Source organism: Asterias amurensis, chromosome 6 (genome assembly GCF_032118995.1).
Source record: "Asterias amurensis chromosome 6, ASM3211899v1".
NCBI classification, from domain to species: domain Eukaryota; kingdom Metazoa; phylum Echinodermata; class Asteroidea; order Forcipulatida; family Asteriidae; genus Asterias; species Asterias amurensis.
Window position 1 is genome coordinate 19,140,892 of NC_092653.1, and position 18,841 is coordinate 19,159,732.

Sequence of the window (18,841 nt, forward strand, 5' to 3'; positions counted from 1 at the left end):
TGTTGTCTTTGTCAGTAAGTCTATTATTACAGTGCTCTTTGCAACCTACAGTCTTTAGGCCTTTGATTCTTGTAGGGACCTTATGTAAAGCATTTATAACTTTTTACTGATAAGGCTACTAACTTCCAGAAAAGAGTAATCACAAAAGAATTAACACATGCAAGGTATATTTTAACACCCTTACGAGCTAGTTTTCAAACACCCACAAAGAATAAGCAGAATATAAAAGGAGGAACAAAGAATTTCTATTAAAAAACATTCAGAATGAATGTGTTCGGTATCTATCACTTGTAGTACAAACCATAAAATGACTAAGATATTTTTTACTTCTAAACATGCTAAATGCGCATCAAAACTTACCGTTACTACTTCAAATGAAAAAGAAATGCTATTAAATTCACCAACCCTTGACCCCTTACACGTTTGATATAACTTTGACTTGATTCAGTGTATGCTGCCTGTACCATATGGGGTGACCCTCACTACATCACCTTTGACAGCAAGAGATATGACTTCCAGGGTGACTGCGACTACACCCTCCTGACTGATACCTGCATCGAGGGTCTCAAGCTAGACCAGGTACCCAACTTCAGCCTCGTCAGCCGGAACGCCAAGAGGAAACCCTCTGATAAAGTGTCTCGAATCCAGGAGCTTACTCTGAACCTGACCGGGACGGTGTACTCTCTGCTTACTGAGGGTGAGGTTAGGGTGAATGGGTTTGCCCAAGCATTGCCCATTGTAAGCCCAGATGGCGTGAGGATCATCTATGCTGGTGCCTATGTGGTGAGCATTCATTTATAATAAATAAATACCTGTATCTCTATTTTCAATGTCTCAGATTAAACTACGATTCATTAATACCTCGGACAGTTTCGCTGTTCCTATTGGTGGAGAGCCCGCCACGAGGGGGTGTTTAAATGGTTGATAGTGACCAGCTGGAGCTGTTTATGACCGGTTGTTTTCGGATAAGTTTAGATGCATACTACGTGCTAGTCTTGGTGCAAGACGTTTCTCGTTACGGGCGATGCGGGCGCTGTTGGTGAGTTGACCGTGCTGTATGTGAAAGGAAAACAAGAAACAACTTGCAGCAAGACTAATTAAGCACGAATGCATCTTCGTCTCAGTCATAAAAATGCAACACACGTACAGAGCTCATGGGTGTCTGAAAACAAACAAGTTGACACAGTTGCTTACTTTATTAGGCCTTTTAACCAAAACGGCATTTATGAATGGGAGTAAAGGAGTAGTGACTCGTTCTTAAACTACCGTTTGAAACCTTGAAGGGTCATGGCTGTGCAATAAAGGCCCTCACCTTTGGCTCGGGCCTTTATCGCACATCCATGATCCTGCCGGTTTTAAACGGCAGTTAAGGAACTCGTCGCTCCCCTTTTATTCCCTTATTGAACGATGCGATTGGTGTCAAGTAGCTATTGTGTGGGCAGATTGTCTAAATCTTTAAGAGACTGCACATCATCAGGACAACTGTGAAAAAGGCACTCACCGGTGATGTGGGTATTGCTGTTTGGAGTGCAACTCTCTAACCTATCTCTGATAAATTCCTGTGATGTTTTTAAAAATCTCATTTATGAAGAATAGTCATTGCGTTTACTATGACAGATTCTTACTACATTGTTTGATGTGACTGTAAGATGGGATGGTAAGAATACTGTTGAGGTCAAGATACCCCAATGGCTTGGGAGGACAGTATGCGGCATGTGTGGAACATTCGACGATAATCAAGAAAACGATTTCACCACACCAAATGGTGGCCTGGTGAGTACAGAATGTTTATTAACTTAGATCCTGTAGGTACATCGCTAACAAGAATGTCTGCAACCTTGCCTCAAAAATTTGGCAAGCTTGAAGGCAATGTTTCAAATATATGACTTAAGGCAAGCTTGCAGGCATTCTTGTGAGCTTCCAGGCAGTCTTGCGAGCTTACAGCCAGTCTCCCAATCTTGCTGGAAGTCTTGCAAGCTTGCAGGCAGTCTTGCAAGCTTGGGGCAGTCTTGCGATCTTGCAGACAGTCTTGCAAGCTTGCAGGCAGTCTTGCAAGCTTGCAGGCTTTTCTGCGAGCTTGCAGGCAGTCTTGCAAGCTTCTAGGCAGTCTTGCAAGCTTGCATGCAGTCTTGCAAGCTTGCAGGCAGTCTTGCAAGCTTGCAGGCAGTCTTGCGATCTTGCAGACAGTTTTGCGAGCTTGCAGGCTTTTCTGCGAGCTTGCAGGCAGTCTTGCAAGCTTCTAGGCAGTCTTGCAAGCTTGCATGCAGTCTTGCAAGCTTGCAGGCAGTCTTGCAAGCTTGCAGGCAGTCTTGCAAGCTTGCAGGCAGTCTTGCGAGCTTCTAGGCAGTCTTGCGAGCTTCTAGGCAGTCTTGCGAGCTTCTAGGCAGTCTTGCAAGCTTGCAGGCAGTCTTGCAAGCTTGCAGGCAGTCTTGCAAGCTTGAAGGCAGTCTTGCAAGCTTGCAGGCAGTCTTGCGAGCTTGCAGGCAGTCTTGCAAGCTTGCAGGCAGTCTTGCAATTATGCAGGCAGTCTTGCGATCTTGCTGGCAGTCTTGCAAGCTTTGGGCAGTCTTGCAAGCTTGCAGGCAGTCTTGCAAGCTTGGGGCAGTCTTGCGATCTTGCAGACAGTTTTGCGAGCTTGCAGGCAGTCTTGCAAGCTTGCTGGCAGTCTTGCGAGCTTGCAGGCTTTTCTGCGAGCTTGCAGGCAGTCTTGCGAGCTTGCAGGCAGTCTTGCAAGCTTGCAGGCAGTCTTGCAATTATGCAGGCAGTCTTGCGATCTTGCTGGCAGTCTTGCAAGCTTTGGGCAGTCTTGCAAGCTTGCAGGCAGTCTTGCAAGCTTGGGGCAGTCTTGCGATCTTGCAGACAGTTTTGCGAGCTTGCAGGCAGTCTTGCAAGCTTGCTGGCAGTCTTGCGAGCTTGCAGGCTTTTCTGCGAGCTTGCAGGCAGTCTTGCAAGCTTCTAGGCAGTCTTGCAAGCTTGCATGCAGTCTTTTGCAAGCTTGCAGGCAGTCTTGCAAGCTTGCAGGCAGTCTTGCGAGCTTCTAGGCAGTCTCAAAGCTTGCAGGCAGTCTTGCAAGCTTGCAGGCAGTCTTGCAAGCTTGAAGGCAGTCTTGCGAGCTTGCAGGCAGTCTTGCAAGCTTGCAGGCAGTCTTGCAAGCTTGCAGGCAGTCTTGCAAGCTTGCAGGCAGTCTTGCAAGCTTGCAGGCAGTCTTGCAAGCTTGCAGGCAGTCTTGCGAGCTTGCAGGCAGTCTTGCGAGCTTGCAGGCAGTCTTGCAAGCTTGCAGGCAGTCTTGCAAGCTTGCAGGCAGTCTTGCGAGCTTGCAGGCAGTCTTGCAAGCTTGCAGGCAGTCTTGCAAGCTTGTAGGCAGTCTTGCAAGCTTGCAGGCAGTCTTGCAAGCTTGCAGGCAGTCTTGCAAGCTTGCAGGCAGTCTTGCAAGCTTGAAGGCATTCTTGCGAGCTTCTAGGCAGTCTCGAAGCTTGCAGGCAGTCTTGCAAGCTTGCAGGCAGTCTTGCGAGCTTGCAGGCAGTCTTGCAAGCTTGGAGGCAGTCTTGCAAGCTTGCAGGCAGTCTTGCAAGCTTGCAGGCAGTCTTGCGAGCTTGCAGGCAGTCTTGCAAGCTTGCAGGCAGTCTTGCAAGCTTGCAGGCAGTCTTGCAAGCTTGCAGGCAGTCTTGCGAGCTTGAAGGCAGTCTTGCGAGCTTGCAGGCAGTCTTGCAAGCTTGCAGGCAGTCTTGCAAGCTTGAAGGCAGTCTTGTGAGCTTGCAGGCAGTCATGCAAGCTTGCAGACAGTCTTGCAAGCTTGCAGGCAGTCTTACAAGCTTGCAGGCAGTCTTACAAACTCGGAGGCAGTCTTGCAAGCTCATGGATTTATTCATTCATCTGTTCTTTTATAGCAGAATGTGTGTTTGAATTTAATTACAGGAAAGATCCATTAAAGACATTGGACACTATTGGTTATTGTCAAAGACCAGTCTTCTCACTGGCTGTATCTCAACATATGCATAAAATAACGAACCTGTGAAAATTTGAGCTCAATCCGTCATCGAAATAGCGAAATATTAATGAAAGAAAAATCACGCTTGTCTCACAAAGTTGTGTGCTTTCAGATGCTTGACTTCGAGACCTCAAATTCTAAATCTGAGGTCTCAAAATCAAATTAGTGAAAAATTACTTCTCTCTCAAAAACTATGTTACCTCAGAGGGAGCCGTTTCTCACAATGTTTTATACTATCAACAGCTCCCCATTATTCGTAACCGAGTAGGTTTTTATGTTAATAATTATTTTGAGTAAATACCAATAGTGTCCACTGCCTTTAAAGAAAGAGCATAGAATAACTCAGAAATTCTTTAATTGAGCAATTTATCTGTAATACCCAACGTTTCCTCTACACTATGGATTGAGAATACTTCAACTTGAGAATATTTTGTATCTCACTAGGTCACCAATGTTAATGAGTTTGGTCAAAGCTGGTTGGCTAATTCCAACGAATGCAACACTGTGCCACAGACGCCCGATCCTTGTGAAGGTGATAAATTTGTCAACGCATCTCGTCTCTGCAGTCCAATTCTGGATTATGAAGGTACGGTGGGAAGGGATTATTGTCAAAGGATACTTGTAAAAGGGAATTTCTACAGCTGTAATGAGGGAAAAGAGTAAAATATTCATTTGTGGTTGGCAAAGTAAACTTTCAGAACGCACCATCAAAACAGCCTGTGAAATTTTCAGCAAGTTTATGCTGTGTTTTTTTTTAAAGGCCATTGACACTATTGGTAATTGTCAAAGACTAGCCTTCACAGTTGGTGTATCTCAACATACATGTATGCATAAAATAACAAACCTGTGAAATTTTGAGCTCAATCGGTCATCGATCTTGCGAGATAATAATGAAAGAAAAACACACCCTTGTCACACGAAGTTGTGTGCGTTTAGATGGTTGATTTCGAGACCTCAAGTTCTAAATCTGAGGTCTCGAAATCAAATTCATGGAAAATTACTTATTTCTAAAAAACTATGGCATTTCAGAGGGAGCCGTTTCTCACAATGTTTTATACTATCAACCTCTCCCATTACTCGTCACCAAGAAAGGTTTTATGCTAACAATTATTTTGAGTAATTACCAATAGTGTCCACTGCCTTTAAAGCAATAACATTATGTGAATTTCCCTTTAACCCAAATCTCTGAATTCTTCTCACCGGTTTCACTGTGACTCAGTAAAGTAAAACTGTTATCAGTAAAGTAATTGTACCTTAAACTTTCACCTTGGGACCCACTTCCACAAAGCCAGCGATTCTCATCCTCAGAGATATTTGGTAAATTTTTATGATTTAAAGTTGCTTACATGATAGCATTCAACACTTTTTCCCAATACTTTACACTATAAGCGAGAGCCAGTAGAATGTTGTAGATGTTTGTGTCAGTAAACTCCCAAGCAGTGGCACCCTAAACCACAAAGACCTCATGAAGTTTTGATCATATAAGAAAGATCTTGTTAAAAACAGTTGTTTCCCTAAATGGTACCGACCCGAGTTTGTCATACACTGTAGGTAAACTCGGGACAGGTGTTAATGGGTGATCTACTTAATGAAAAACAGATGAGTGATCTCTGGAATTGAATCCTATCCTTGTTTCTCAATAGTTACCAATTCTCTACTTTGTCTTTAAAATAATATGAAATATTTGAAATATTCCTATAAGTGAATTGTTACCTACTCTGTAACAAAAAAGCATTCAAACTTATAAACTCAAACCGCAATTGATCTTTCGAAGAAAAAAACGACCCCAAAAGGTTTGTTGACAATTGTTTCTTTTTTGTTTTGGGTACAGTGTGGCTGGGTATGTGTGATTCATTCGTCGACCCACAGCCCTTCTATGATGCTTGTGTTTATGATCTTTGCGCATCACTCCCTGATGAAGATTACCTTTGTGACAGTGTGGCAGAGTATGCGCAGGCATGTCGTTCTGCCGGTGGACCCGTCATTGAATGGAGAAGTCATGTACCACAGTGCGGTAAGAAGAAAGTTTTCTCATAAGATCATTTGTGCTGGTAGGATATTATTCCTACTTTAATCGGTTATCCAACTCTTTTGCTTCTGGAAAATTTGATGTTTTTTTTTTTCAATTTTTCTCTTTTGGAATTTGTGTGCTAAGACACCCCCTTAGAGTTGCTTACTTGACCTCTGAGGCTGAGAAATTATGAATAGTAGAATGTCTTTTCCAGAAGCTGCAAAGTGCTTCTAAAATAGCTACTCTAAGATCAAAATCAACGATGAACCAAAATAAAATACCACTGTCAATGAAACAACCGTTTTCACACATCAGCAATGTCTTGAATGATTCAAGTGAGTTATCCGACTCTTTTGCTTTTGGAAAATTTGATGTTTGGATTCTTAACTTTTTTCCTCTCGGAAAATAAGACGTTTGGATTTTGTGTGCTAACTGGTCCTCGGAATCCGAGAAATAATTGAACATAGACTGTTGCATTGGGGCCTTATAAATTTAACGATTGATTGATTGAATAATAATACAATATGCTGGCATTTATAGAATGCCATTTCCAGAAGTTGCAAACACTAGTGTCCAACACAGGTTTAAAATCAAAACTAAAGATGGCCCAAAATAAAACATCACTGTCGATAAAACAATGGTTTTCAGCAATTTTCTTGGATTGTTCAAGTGGATGAGTGTACTTTTCTGCAGCTATCGGGTAGTGAATTCCCCATGGCCAGCAGCCGATTTCTTGAAACTTTGCGCAACTTGCGCCATAAACCTTGCGCAAGTGGACAAATGCAGTTGTGTAAAGTTTTGTGAAATCGGCTGCAGGCCTGCATTGGAGAAGGCTCAGTTTCCTGCTTTAGTGTTTGTCGGATGCCCGAAATTGCATCAAGTTTGTAAAGAAACAAACACTTTCTTGTAAGGGCCTGTTCATTCGTTTCCAGAAACATAAATAATGAAACAAAAGAACTGAGAATGTGAATGTTTTTTGACACAACCAGGTTTCACATGCCCAGAAGGGTTGATATACGATGCTTGTGCCAGTGCCTGTCAGCCATCTTGTACCACAGGATTCAACCAACAAGCTAACTGCCCATTGACCTGCGTTGAGTCATGCCTGTGCCCAGATGGCCAACTACAGGATGGCAATGGCCGCTGTAGGGAGCCTCAGAACTGTGGGTGTATAATGACCGATGGCAGCTATATTCCGGTAAGTCAGTTTGACTTGGAAGACTCTAGACCCATTGCACAACATGCAGGGCACTGGTACATGTATGCTGTCTTACATGTACAAGTATGTCTGCCATTTTAGGGTTTAAAACATGCACAAAAGGATGGTACACGTGTTTACACTCGCATTGGTGCGTAAATGTGTACCATCCTTTTGTGCACATTTTGACCCCATAAATGGCGGACAGGAGACGCCATGATTTGCAATGGTTCTATTCCACATTGATAGTATCTGCTGTGGCAATTTATATATCCATATTGTTTCCAGTCAAAGAACAAACTGTTCTTAATGTCACAAAAATATCACACGATCGCAACTAAGTGCCATGTGGGCAATTCAGGACGACAGTCATGGCTGACATGCATTTGAAATAACCAGCCTGAAGAACTAATCTTATCTTGTAAACACAGCAGGAAAATAAGATCTTGCTGCTTTATGTAGATAATATCACACCTGCAAGTTCCAGGATGTCTTTTGTGCTGACTGCACGCAAACCATGTACAAACGTAAACAGTTGGGCTCCAGCAGAGAGCTTGGTGCGACGACCAAAATCTTGTCCACTTTTTCCGCATGATACTCTCCAAAAATCCTTTCCTCGGCAACATGTAGTAAAGGGCATGAATTGCACTTTAGTGTGAGTTGCAGAATCTGCTTCCTGTGTGGATTATTGTAGTAGAGGGGGTTAATGAGGAGGCTGGCCTAAAAGTATCAAGTACCAAAAGGAGTGATGCTTTTTTTTCCACCGAGGAAATTATTTATTCAAACTTTAAAAAACTCCTCTTTTCAAAAGTTCCTCTAGATGACAGTTTCAAGAATTGTTGTTGTTGTTATTTTTGTTTAAGTCTGGAGGTACAGTGATAGATGAGAACTGTGGACGAAGGTGTACCTGTGATTCTGGCAGCTTCTTCTGCAGTACATATTCCTGTCCGCAAAACTCTGAGTGTACAATTAAAGGTGGTGTGCGAGACTGCTACTGTTTAGAAGGCTACATTAGTGACGGGGAAGGTGGTTGCATTCAAGGTATGACGCCATACATTCATGTTTAATGTCAGTTTTGGTTCCTGAAGCCTGTAGATATGGTAGGCACCAACTCTGCTTACAGTCTGGGCCAAATTTCACAGCGCTGCTTGCCACAGACTGGGCTTCAGGCACCTAATTGTGGTTATTATGAGTTTAAGTGCAGAACTGCAGTCAACATTGCCATGAAATTGGGACCAGATCTAACCTGGCTTTCTGTTCCTCAGAAAAATAAATGGTAATAATAAATAATCAAATAAGTTTGTAGTTTTCATATATAGGGCTTTGTAACACCTGATTAGTGTCTCAAAGCAGTCCTTTTTTTTCCTGCAAGGTATACAGAGCTACTTTTTGAATTTTGAAGTGTTTTTCCTTAACATAGCACCATGTAATGGTTTACAAAGTGCCATGGCCAAATATGTAGACAATCAGACAAGAAGCACTGGGGTGAAGGGGAAGGAATGGGCTGGGGGGAGAGAAAGAGGGAGTGGAAGAGGTACTGAAAGAAAGAGACAGAAAAGACTCTCAATACGGGCATCGAGCACAACGGCAGTTAAAAACACGAGAGCAGATGTTGTTCGATAAAAAAGGCAAAATCAAATTTTGAAGTGTACAATTTCAGTACACAACTGTACAACGAAAAAAAAAAATTCTATTGTATGCCTGCAGTTAGCGTACTTAGCCCAAACATTATTGATTGTAAAATTAAACAGTACCTGAAAATATCACACTGTTTCTAATTATAAGGCTCAACATACCCTAATTTTACCAAGAAATTGTTGAAAGGTGCACTCAGAAAACGATTCTCAACTTTACACGATTACTTTGATCAGTACAGTTAATCACGATCCTATAACCTAATGTACATATGTACAGCCTATATGTCCCAGCCTATTTTCTATACCATCCGCCGGGGTAATATTTAAAAAAGCAGGACAGTTCTTTTCAGAACTGAGAAGTCTCCGAACTGAACATGCCGAACCCCCGAACATCTACTCCGCGGTAGTCTGTAATAGAATAAAGCAAGAGAGTTCTCTAAGAACAAACTCTACCTGGCAAGTAGATACACACATGGTGTTACCGCAAACCAAATATATATTGATACCTCACAATGCAATGTCTAAAATACTGTTTCCTTTGATCCTATCTTCAGGTCCTGGAGTATGCGTAGTTTGGGGGGATCCTCACTACATTACCTTCGATGGCCTCATGTATGACTTCCAAGGGTCTTGTGAATACACCCTGATTAGAGACTGTTTGAACACATCCTCCCTTCCGTCCTTCCACCTGAGTGTCAAGAACAACAAGAGGAAGCCCTCGGACCGAGTCTCGTACCTACAGGAGCTGAGTTTGGAGTACATGGGTGCAGTGTTTCTGTTCCTCAGAGGGGGTGAGTTCCGACTCGATGGGGTGACAGTGGCACTCCCCGTTCAACACTCATCCGAGGTCGTAGTTAGAGATGCTGGGGCTTATTTGGTAAGTACTTAATACTCAGTATTTTATTTTTTTATTGGAAGGGGGCATTTGGATCTCAGTGATTTCTCAATTGAAACAGATAGTCTGCTTGTAAATATTTGTCAATATTTCTTCAGTGCAAAAATACAGATTAGTGAAAAAAAAATTCAATGGAATGGCAGAGTTTATATTTTTAGATATTGTCTTGTAAAGTAATCTAGGTATCGGCCGTGGCATGGGTTGCTAGTAGTGCGTAAGGCGCTTGTTTCGGAAGCGTCATAGCCATGCGATTAAGAACACCAAATTCAAACTCTGGTGTTTCTGATCAGCAGAGTGTGGGTTCGAATCCCCAGCCTTGTCACTTTTGTCTTTAAGCAAGACACTTAACCATTGCTTTGTCCTTTAGATGGGACGTAAAGCCTTTGGTCCCATGTGTTGTGCAACACATGTAAAAGAACCCAGTGCACTTATCGAAAAGAGAAGGGGTTCGCCCTGGTGTTCCTGGCTGTGGCTGCTGTATGCGCCGTAGCACCTTGTAAATCCTTTAGGTGCTACATACATGTAATTGGGTCTCAGAATTTATCACTTCAATAACCTATCTTTCTGAAAGTTTGTATATACCTTGAGTACCTTGTTTGGTAGATACGTGCGCTATATAAGACTTTGATATTATTATTGTTTCTCACCTGGCTTGCCTGGTTCGATACCAGGCTAAGGCTGTTTGTGAGTTTATGGGTTGGTTTTCTTGTAAACATGTACACGTATGCCAGGTTTTTCACTGGGCCCTCCGGTATTCCTCCCTCCGGTATACATGTACTGCAGGGACACAGTTCTGAAGAATTCTATTTTAAAATTAGTTCTTGAATGCATTTTTTTCCTGTAGGAAATTGCCACAAATTTTGGACTGATCATCAAATACGACCGTGGCTATGCCACTGAAATAACCCTACCCTCCAGCTACTGGAATAGGACCTGTGGATTATGTGGAACATTTGACGGAGACAAGTCAAATGATTTCACCATGCCGGATGGTACACTGGTAAGAATCCATTCTTGTCCTTGAAAACCTGTTATGGACTGCTCGGCTAGGGTAAAATTATCAGCCCATTATCACTTTTTGTAAATTTATCTTGAAACGAAAAGTTAGGTCTTTGTTAAAAAAGGTTGCAAAGTATGAGTCAAAATGATGCAAAGGAGTTGACTACAAAAATTTGTAACACTGGGAGATGCTCATCAGTGTGCGGAGGTACACTCTGCATTGTGCAAAGAGTCAGTACATATATAAATGTGTCGGGTAAACTAACTATCCTGCAGTTTGTTGCCATATAGGTTAATTTACTTATGAATATATTATCTTGCATTGAGTATTTCTAAATTACGGTTTACGGAAAGTTCCATCAAAGACTTTCTGAGTTGGGCCAGCAAAATTTGAAAGTTTTTTCTCCTTTTCAATGAGTGGGTGTGTTTACATTAAATTACTTGGGTCATCCAACTTAATGCATGAGCAGTTAATCTGCCACAGCAGCTGGGACAGTGAGCAATACTACGTGTACTGCCTTGTTCATGATCCAATAAAACGGTAAGAGTTCACTGTTTGGCAAAGTAATTACAAGGAGATAACAGGTGTGAGTTGGTCAAGATGAAAAGGATGTTTTATTCTGGCCTTATTCTTTAATGGAGCTTTCCTGTAGTGAGCAGTTAATGTTTGATATATCAATTTATATTATATACTGACACTGTTCAATATTACTTTTCCTACAGACATCTAGTACATTTGATTTTGGAAATAGCTGGGTACTGAATCCTGAGGAGTGTGATTTTGGTGTTGATGAACCAAACCCCTGTGATGATGAAACTTCAGACCTGTATCTGGAGGCAAGAGATCTGTGCTACATATTCATAGAGGAGTCTGGTAAGATGATTTGTATCATTTAGTACATTCAGGTTGGCTTATTGGTTCCTTCCCTGCCTCTAGCCCCTGTTCTAAGGGACTTTGTCAAAGTTACATGTAGTCAGAGAGAGCCAGCAGATATTCTGTTCAGGACAAAGTTAATTCACCTTGTTTGAAAATGAGTATCGGAGAAAACATTGGAGAAGATCATAATGCCAGGGGTTACATTGATTTAGAAATCACATACCTTAAATCATGAATGAACCTGTAGGGTTTAAACAAGGGTTAAAACTGACTTGGTAAAATTTAAACAAGGGAATCGATGTGTGGTGAAGAGGTTTTCAACTAGTGGTTTAAACCCGCCGAGGCTTGGTTCTTGATAATTTTACCGAGACGAAGTTGAGGAAAACCGATTCTACACACTTTGATGGTTTCTTTCAACACAACACCCCTCCAGCTATGAAATGATAAGGTCCCAGGTAAACAACTCCTTATAAGGGAATGCTGTGCGCGTGCGCATATCGCGTGAGCTGGCACAACTGTCCCGGCCATTGCTCTCGACCAATAGGAATGAAGAAACTGTCTTGTAAGCACAGGTGCAAGCTCACGTGTCACGCCCATGTTTCAACACGTTTTACTGGCCATTATCAAAGGTTTAAACACCCCCATGTGACGCGTTCTCCACCAATAGGAATAGCAAAACTGTCTTAGGTATTTATGAGTAATATTTCGATATTAAATTGTGTCCCTGTCAGTTTGTCGTTGTGGTTTATAACTTGATAGTTTTAAGTCTTCTTCTCTCTCTCTCTAGTCGACCGAGGTCGGAATCATGTTGAAGATTGCCCATCCCTGTCTACCTCTCATTAGGTCGGGAAGATCAGCTGGAAGCACCCAATGTCCCTAGCAAGTCTTCTTAAAATTATCAATATAAACCACAAGGGAAACTGACTGAGTAAATTTTGAAATGAATTTTGGGGTTGAACAAAGAATTGACTAGAGTGGAATTCGAACCAACAACCTCCGGATTAACGTGCCAGCGCTCTACCAACTGAGCTATCTACACGTAGCTGCCTATGTCGGCAGTCTCCCTATTTTGTCAATATCTTTGTTAGAGGTTGCCAGTCTGAAGCCATACAACTGTTAAGTGCCGTGTAACATTTCAGCCTTATAAGGATGTGATACTCTTGTTTCTGAATTAAATCAAAAGTACCTTGTGTAGTAAATAAATCTCTTTTAATTTGAGATTGATTCATATTTTTTTTCACAGGACCTTTCCGGTCGTGCCAGGACTTTGTGGACCCATCGCCATACTACTCTTCTTGTCTGTATGATCTGTGTGCAACTCTACCTGATGATGAACTATTATGTGACAATCTGAATAGCTATGCAGATGCCTGCCGGAGGGCTGGAGGCACCCCAGGTGATTGGAGAGGGGCCAGTCCAAAGTGTGGTAAGTTTGACTATTGTCAAATAAAAAAAAACCTATGTGAGTGGCATGTCAGGGAAGTTAGTTTGATTGAAATGCCTGCTTATAGTACAACGCAAACAGAAATCAAACTTACTTCCCTGTAAATGAATGCAAAATTTATGCCAGCAAAAAGACCAAAAACTAGTTGAATCAAAATTCACACAGATCATTCTATGGTGTGTTGAAGCAGAGCGGATCAGAACTTCGGATTCAAGCTCTGGTGTTTCCAACTGATCGTGACACTTGTGTTCTAAAGCAAGACACATACACGTAACCATTATTTCTTTTTTTCAGATATCAAGTTAAGCTTAGGTCCTTTGTGTTGTGTAATGCATTAAAAAAAAACAGTGCACTTAAAATTGTTAAAAGAAAGGGTTTCACCTCAGTGTTCCATCCTTGTCTGTTCAGCAGCATATTGCGCTGCAGCACCTTGTAAACCATTACAAGATGCTATGTAAAGGAATAGGTCTCATACTTTAAAAAATAGCTCCGCATATCTGGCAGGAAAAAATGCTGAGTGATGTGATGTGCAAAACAGGTTTGATAAAGCACTATATAAAAACTCAGTATTATAAGAAATAGGGTAGATGGCCTTAGCTTTCGATCCGAACCGGATCTTCTTCAGAGGCATAAAATAAGTACAAACAAATACATATCCATTAGAAGTCAGTAGTAGTACTATTACTTAATATCCACCAGGTCTTGATTGTGAAGAAGGCAAGGTGTATGACGAATGTGCAACAGCTTGCCCACCAACATGTGTTGACAGAAATAGTGCTGCCACATGCACAGAGCCCTGCCTAGAAGGTTGCCGATGCCCGAACGGGACTTTCTTGGACGGGGGACGCTGTATTGAAGAATCGCAGTGTGGTTGTCTGCTGGAAGATGGGATTTATATACAGGTAAGAGGAAGCCAAATATATATTTTGGGTGTCATAGCCGCGCTGCTAAGAGCAGGGGCTCAATCACTGGTGTTTCTGTTCAGCAGAGCACTGGCACTTAACCATTATTGCTGTGTCCTTTGGATAGTACGTCAAGCCGTACATGTAGGTCCTGTGTGCTATGTAATGCACATAAAAAGAACCTGTGCACTTCTCGTAAAGAGAAGGGGTTTGCCCAAGTGTTCCGTGTTTGATTGGCAGTATACTGATATGTGAAGGAACAGGTCTAATAATCCAAAAATGTAGCTCAACAAACCTTGCAGGAAAATTTCTGAATATTTGAGCGCCAGTGTCTCTGAGTGAGGGATATGAGCGATATATCATGTTTATAAGAAGCCACTGTTATGGTATGTCATGGGGAGGTTTTGTTTTAGAAGAGGTACATCAGTCATTGATTCTAATAACAATTTTAACTGATGTTTTTAAGACTGGAGAAACTTGGCTAGCGACTGACTGTTCCCAAAAGTGCGTCTGTAGTGGAGGCCAACTACAGTGTCAAGACTACGGGTGCGATGAGTTCGCGAGATGCATCCCCAAGAATGGTGTCAGGGATTGCTACTGCATTGACGGGTTCACAGGAGACGGTCGAAACTGTTCAAGAGGTGAGTATGAAATGCTTCAATTGTAGAACTTCATTCTTGAATACTCAAGTTAACTTATTCAGAGCATGTTGGAAATAAAAATTTATCCTTCTATGTTAAAAGATTCATTACTATGTGTATGCAATTACTCAATTAAAAATTCACATTTATTTTTGTACTTCATGATAAAATCCATGGAAAGTAACTTTGACTGAAAAAATACAATATGTACTAGTGTTTAAATTGTATAAAGACAAAGCCAGTGAGTGACAACAAGGAACACGTGACAAGCACCTCTATAAGGTTGTCTTACCACAAACATTGTCAACAAATACCCGCCCTGTAAAAAAACATATTTAGGCAGAACAGACAACCACTATCACCAACAGGGGCAACAGCAAGGTTCACACTTCACCAGAGGAAAATCATTTCAACAATACCTCCTCAAATATTAATCTAAGATCCAAACCCTTTATGACAGCAATGACTCTCAGTTTTGTAAATATAATAAATTTAAAAACAAAAATGATATATTCTTTCATCAATATCTTCTGTAGCTCCTGGTGTGTGTACTGCATGGGGAGATCCGCACTACATCACTTTCGATGGTCGCAAGTATCATTTCCAAGGCGTGTGTGACTACACTCTGGTCAGAGATTGTAAACACTCCACTGAGCCTTCCTTCCATGTGACTGTGACCAATGTGAAGAGGTTACCGTCTGACAGAGTTTCCCGCACTCAGGAGGTGGTAGTGGAACTTGGCAATGTAACATATGCCTTACGCCAGAAGAAGGAGGTTCGTGTTGATGGTGTTACCGTGATGCTGCCTCTCGTGCGTGCTGATGGTGTCAACATCAGGCTGAGCGGTACTGATGTGGTAAGAAATTTTGTTCTTTAGCTATTTTTATTACAGCATTTTGTAATTACATGGTGCTATGTAAAAGGAGTAGGTCTCGTAATTAAAAACGTAGTCCCATAACCTTGCAGGAAAAACTGCCTTGAGCGTCACTGAGTGATGCATGGGCGCTATATAAGAAGCCACTGGAAAGCTTCATTTAATAAAACATCATTTTTATCTGGCAACTCACACCTGTTACTTCCATGTTATTCCTTCTCCAAACAGTGGTCTTATTGTGATCATACACAAACCAGAAGGAATGCTGGCTGCCCCAGGCAGAAGTACTTTTTTATTTATTTTAATGACCCAAATAATTCAATGTCAACACACCCACTCAATATTCAATACCTTCTTAGTACTTTCTGAGCAGTCTGGAGGCCAGTGATTTTAGCCTGGGGGCAGTAAACTATAGACTATATAAGTCTTGCGTTCTTAAAAAAAAACAAAAACATGAAATTTGCCCAGATAAATCCATTATTACATAATTAATATTATATTTGGCATCTGCAGATATTGACAACCAGTTTCCAGCTTTCCGTCCAGTGGGATGGCAAAACTGCGGTTGAAGTTATCGTTCCTTACCAGTATTGGAACAACACCTGTGGTCTGTGCGGAACGTTCGACGGTGACAGCCAGAATGACTTTACTCTTCCCAGTGGCTTGCCGGTAAGAACACTTTCTCAATCTGTACAATAATAATGATAATAATAATTTATAATAAGTTCTTGTGCACCCTCTCCATCCGCGGAAGTTCAAACATCAAAGGTGCAAAAAGCAATAACATTCCATGAAAAAATCCCAGAAAACTGTAAACAATACAAAATTATGTCAAAACACATGCAAAGCAGCCATCCCCCTCCCCTCAAAAAAATAAATAAATAAATAAAAAATCCTACTAACTCCATACACATGCTTTTGACTTTTTAAATGGAACTTTATTGCTTCAAAACAATTTAAAACAGTATACACAATAATTGAGCTGTTCCATTGAATTATCAACAAACACATATACAAGACAAACAAATTAATAAAGAAACCAACCGAAAATTGGCACAGTCGCAGAAATAAACTTGTATTAAAAAGGTGATTTTGTCCTTTACAATGGTGAAAATGTCGTTGTGTATGGAACAGTGGGCAAATTGTTCTGAGACTTGCAAAGCATAAATTCAGACATTACCTTGTACACGATAAGACTCACCAGATAACAAAGGGATCAGAGAAATTTGACTTTTGATATAACCAATAAACAACAAGTTTCAAAATAACAATGAAGTTGTTGGAGAGACGGATGACCTTGCTTGGGCGACCTTTGAAATGTTCGACGATGGTCCAGTAAATGGTGAAGTCCAGCGTTTGGTTAGGCCTTTGCAGTAGAATATGGAGAAGGTTGGGATGACTGTATTGACCCATTTCACCTGGCGTCATCAGCAGAAAAATCTTGAATGCGCCATACTGGTGGGCAATTTCACTGTGCATTTTTATATTAACTATGTTGCGCTTTATGCAGTGAAAGTGTGCATTTTAGGCGACGCGGCGTTAATACGCGTAAACCTAACTGCCCACCAACATGGTGAGCGTGGCATTGGTCGCCGCGTGTGATACACGTGCAAGGGGTCAATAGCCGGGCAGGTTAGGGAGAGATTTGTTATTGTGCCGTCGTCACCACACCATCCAAACACACGAGATGTTGGGTTGAAGGTGGTGTAAAACTTGACATGCTTGTACAGATGGAAGGATGTTATGAAGGAGTTTGTACTGAAAATCTCCTTCCCTTTGGAGGTCGGAAGATGATGTATATTCTTTCACTGAATGTTTACATTTTCGTTGATCTTCCTGTTCTCTGTCAGTGGATGGGGATCTTTTTCCGCAGGTCCTTGAGTGTTTCATCGAAACATTTGCACAGGGTTTTTGTGGATGTTGTCAGTCTATCTGTGTCGGTCATGACAGTGATGTTATGAGGTGCGGGACGGCTAATTGTTCTCTTCATGCCTGTCCAGGGCTCGGTTGTGTCCGGTGACATCAAAGTTGCTGAAAGATGAAGTGATGAGGCCTTGGAAATCCATGAGGTCTTTTGACAGGCATCTGGTGGATATTCTGAGGGTTTTATCCTTCTTGAAATGTTCTGGATGGTGCCAGGATCTGGTATTCATATCCATAAGGTCCTTGATGAGGCGGGTCCCACATGTCGCGAGGCCGCTCCCGTCTCTGCCATCTACCTTATTAAATCAGTGGGAAGTGTTGCAACTCGAGCTTGTATCTTTAACCAGGCAAGCATTAACTCATTGTTGAAGTTGGGAAGATGCAGGAGGAACTTAGGGTAAATTTTGGTGGTAAATAATTCAAAATCAAGCTGAAGTCTGTGGTACTGCCTGAAAGAGTAACGAATGAACTCAAAACCATGAAAACATGGAATGTCGTTGGGTTTCTACAGGAAAGTACGGAGGTAATTGAAACGGAAAGTGAGAATGCTTGCCCGGAGACACGTAAGACCCAATCCTCGTCTGTCATGTCTGTCATGATCCCCCCCAAAAAATACTCTTCTTAAGCCAGCGTCTTTTACCCGCCCACACAAAATCAATAAGTTTTCTCCTGGAGTTCATCAATGAGTCTTTCTGGTTGGGAAAATGTTGCCAAAACATGGAGCAGTTTGGGTGCGGCCAGTTGATTAGCCACAAGGACCCGACCTCTGAAAAGACATTGTTTAAGACAATCCCTTCCAAAGTGAAAGACAATGTTCGAGTCTCTGGCGACACATAGACCAATTTTTTTTTAACATAGGCATTTGAATTTCCTAGATGAACTGGAAGAAAAACCAAGCCTTCGTTGTTCCATTTAAAACCAAGTTGTTGGTCTGACGTAGAAACCCATGAACCAACCCACAGTCCCTTGTTTTTAATCAGATTTAAACATCGAGCAGCAGAGGCTTGGCTGTACAAATCGTTAACGCCTTTGACAATGTCAAAACCACAGTCTCAGGTGACAAAAATAGTGAGGCGGCAAGATTGTTACCACTTTGGCATGGCAGTTTGAGGCCACTGTCGTCTAGTGTGTTGCATATAGGGTATACAAGAGTGGTTTAATGGCAATTCAATTGAATTGAATTGTTAATTTGTCAAGTTTAAAGAATACATGGAATATAAAGTCCAATTGTACAGCAACATATAAAATATTTAAATGTAAACATTGCACAAGATATACCAATATACATGTACCACAGAAAAACACATTAAAATTTATAAAAACATTAAAACATAAAAGAGTAGTGGACCTCCCTCCCCCAAACTAAAATAAAAGGGGCCAAATTGCACTGGAAATACCAGAAACTTAAACAATGGTTTGGTGGCAGTCAAAAACGATAGGCCTGTGGGCACC

The 18,841-nt window shown here is 41.6% G+C and overlaps 1 protein-coding gene across 1 annotated transcript in view; it reads left to right on the plus strand.

Moving 5' to 3' along the window:
- LOC139938706 (IgGFc-binding protein-like) overlaps positions 1-18,841 on the plus strand; it is a 97,654-nt gene that overhangs the window by 15,727 nt on the left and 63,086 nt on the right. Inside the window, exons 18-33 of the mRNA XM_071934322.1 lie at positions 449-783; positions 1,618-1,773; positions 2,344-3,348; positions 4,433-4,574; positions 5,820-6,002; positions 6,989-7,197; positions 8,061-8,238; positions 9,389-9,711; positions 10,574-10,729; positions 11,452-11,602; positions 12,849-13,031; positions 13,749-13,951; positions 14,418-14,592; positions 15,129-15,448; positions 15,980-16,135; positions 17,548-17,736. Of these exons, the coding sequence (XP_071790423.1) occupies positions 449-783; positions 1,618-1,773; positions 2,344-3,348; positions 4,433-4,574; positions 5,820-6,002; positions 6,989-7,197; positions 8,061-8,238; positions 9,389-9,711; positions 10,574-10,729; positions 11,452-11,602; positions 12,849-13,031; positions 13,749-13,951; positions 14,418-14,592; positions 15,129-15,448; positions 15,980-16,135; positions 17,548-17,736 (4,064 nt within the window). The remainder of the gene's footprint in view (positions 1-448; positions 784-1,617; positions 1,774-2,343; positions 3,349-4,432; positions 4,575-5,819; positions 6,003-6,988; positions 7,198-8,060; positions 8,239-9,388; positions 9,712-10,573; positions 10,730-11,451; positions 11,603-12,848; positions 13,032-13,748; positions 13,952-14,417; positions 14,593-15,128; positions 15,449-15,979; positions 16,136-17,547; positions 17,737-18,841) is intronic.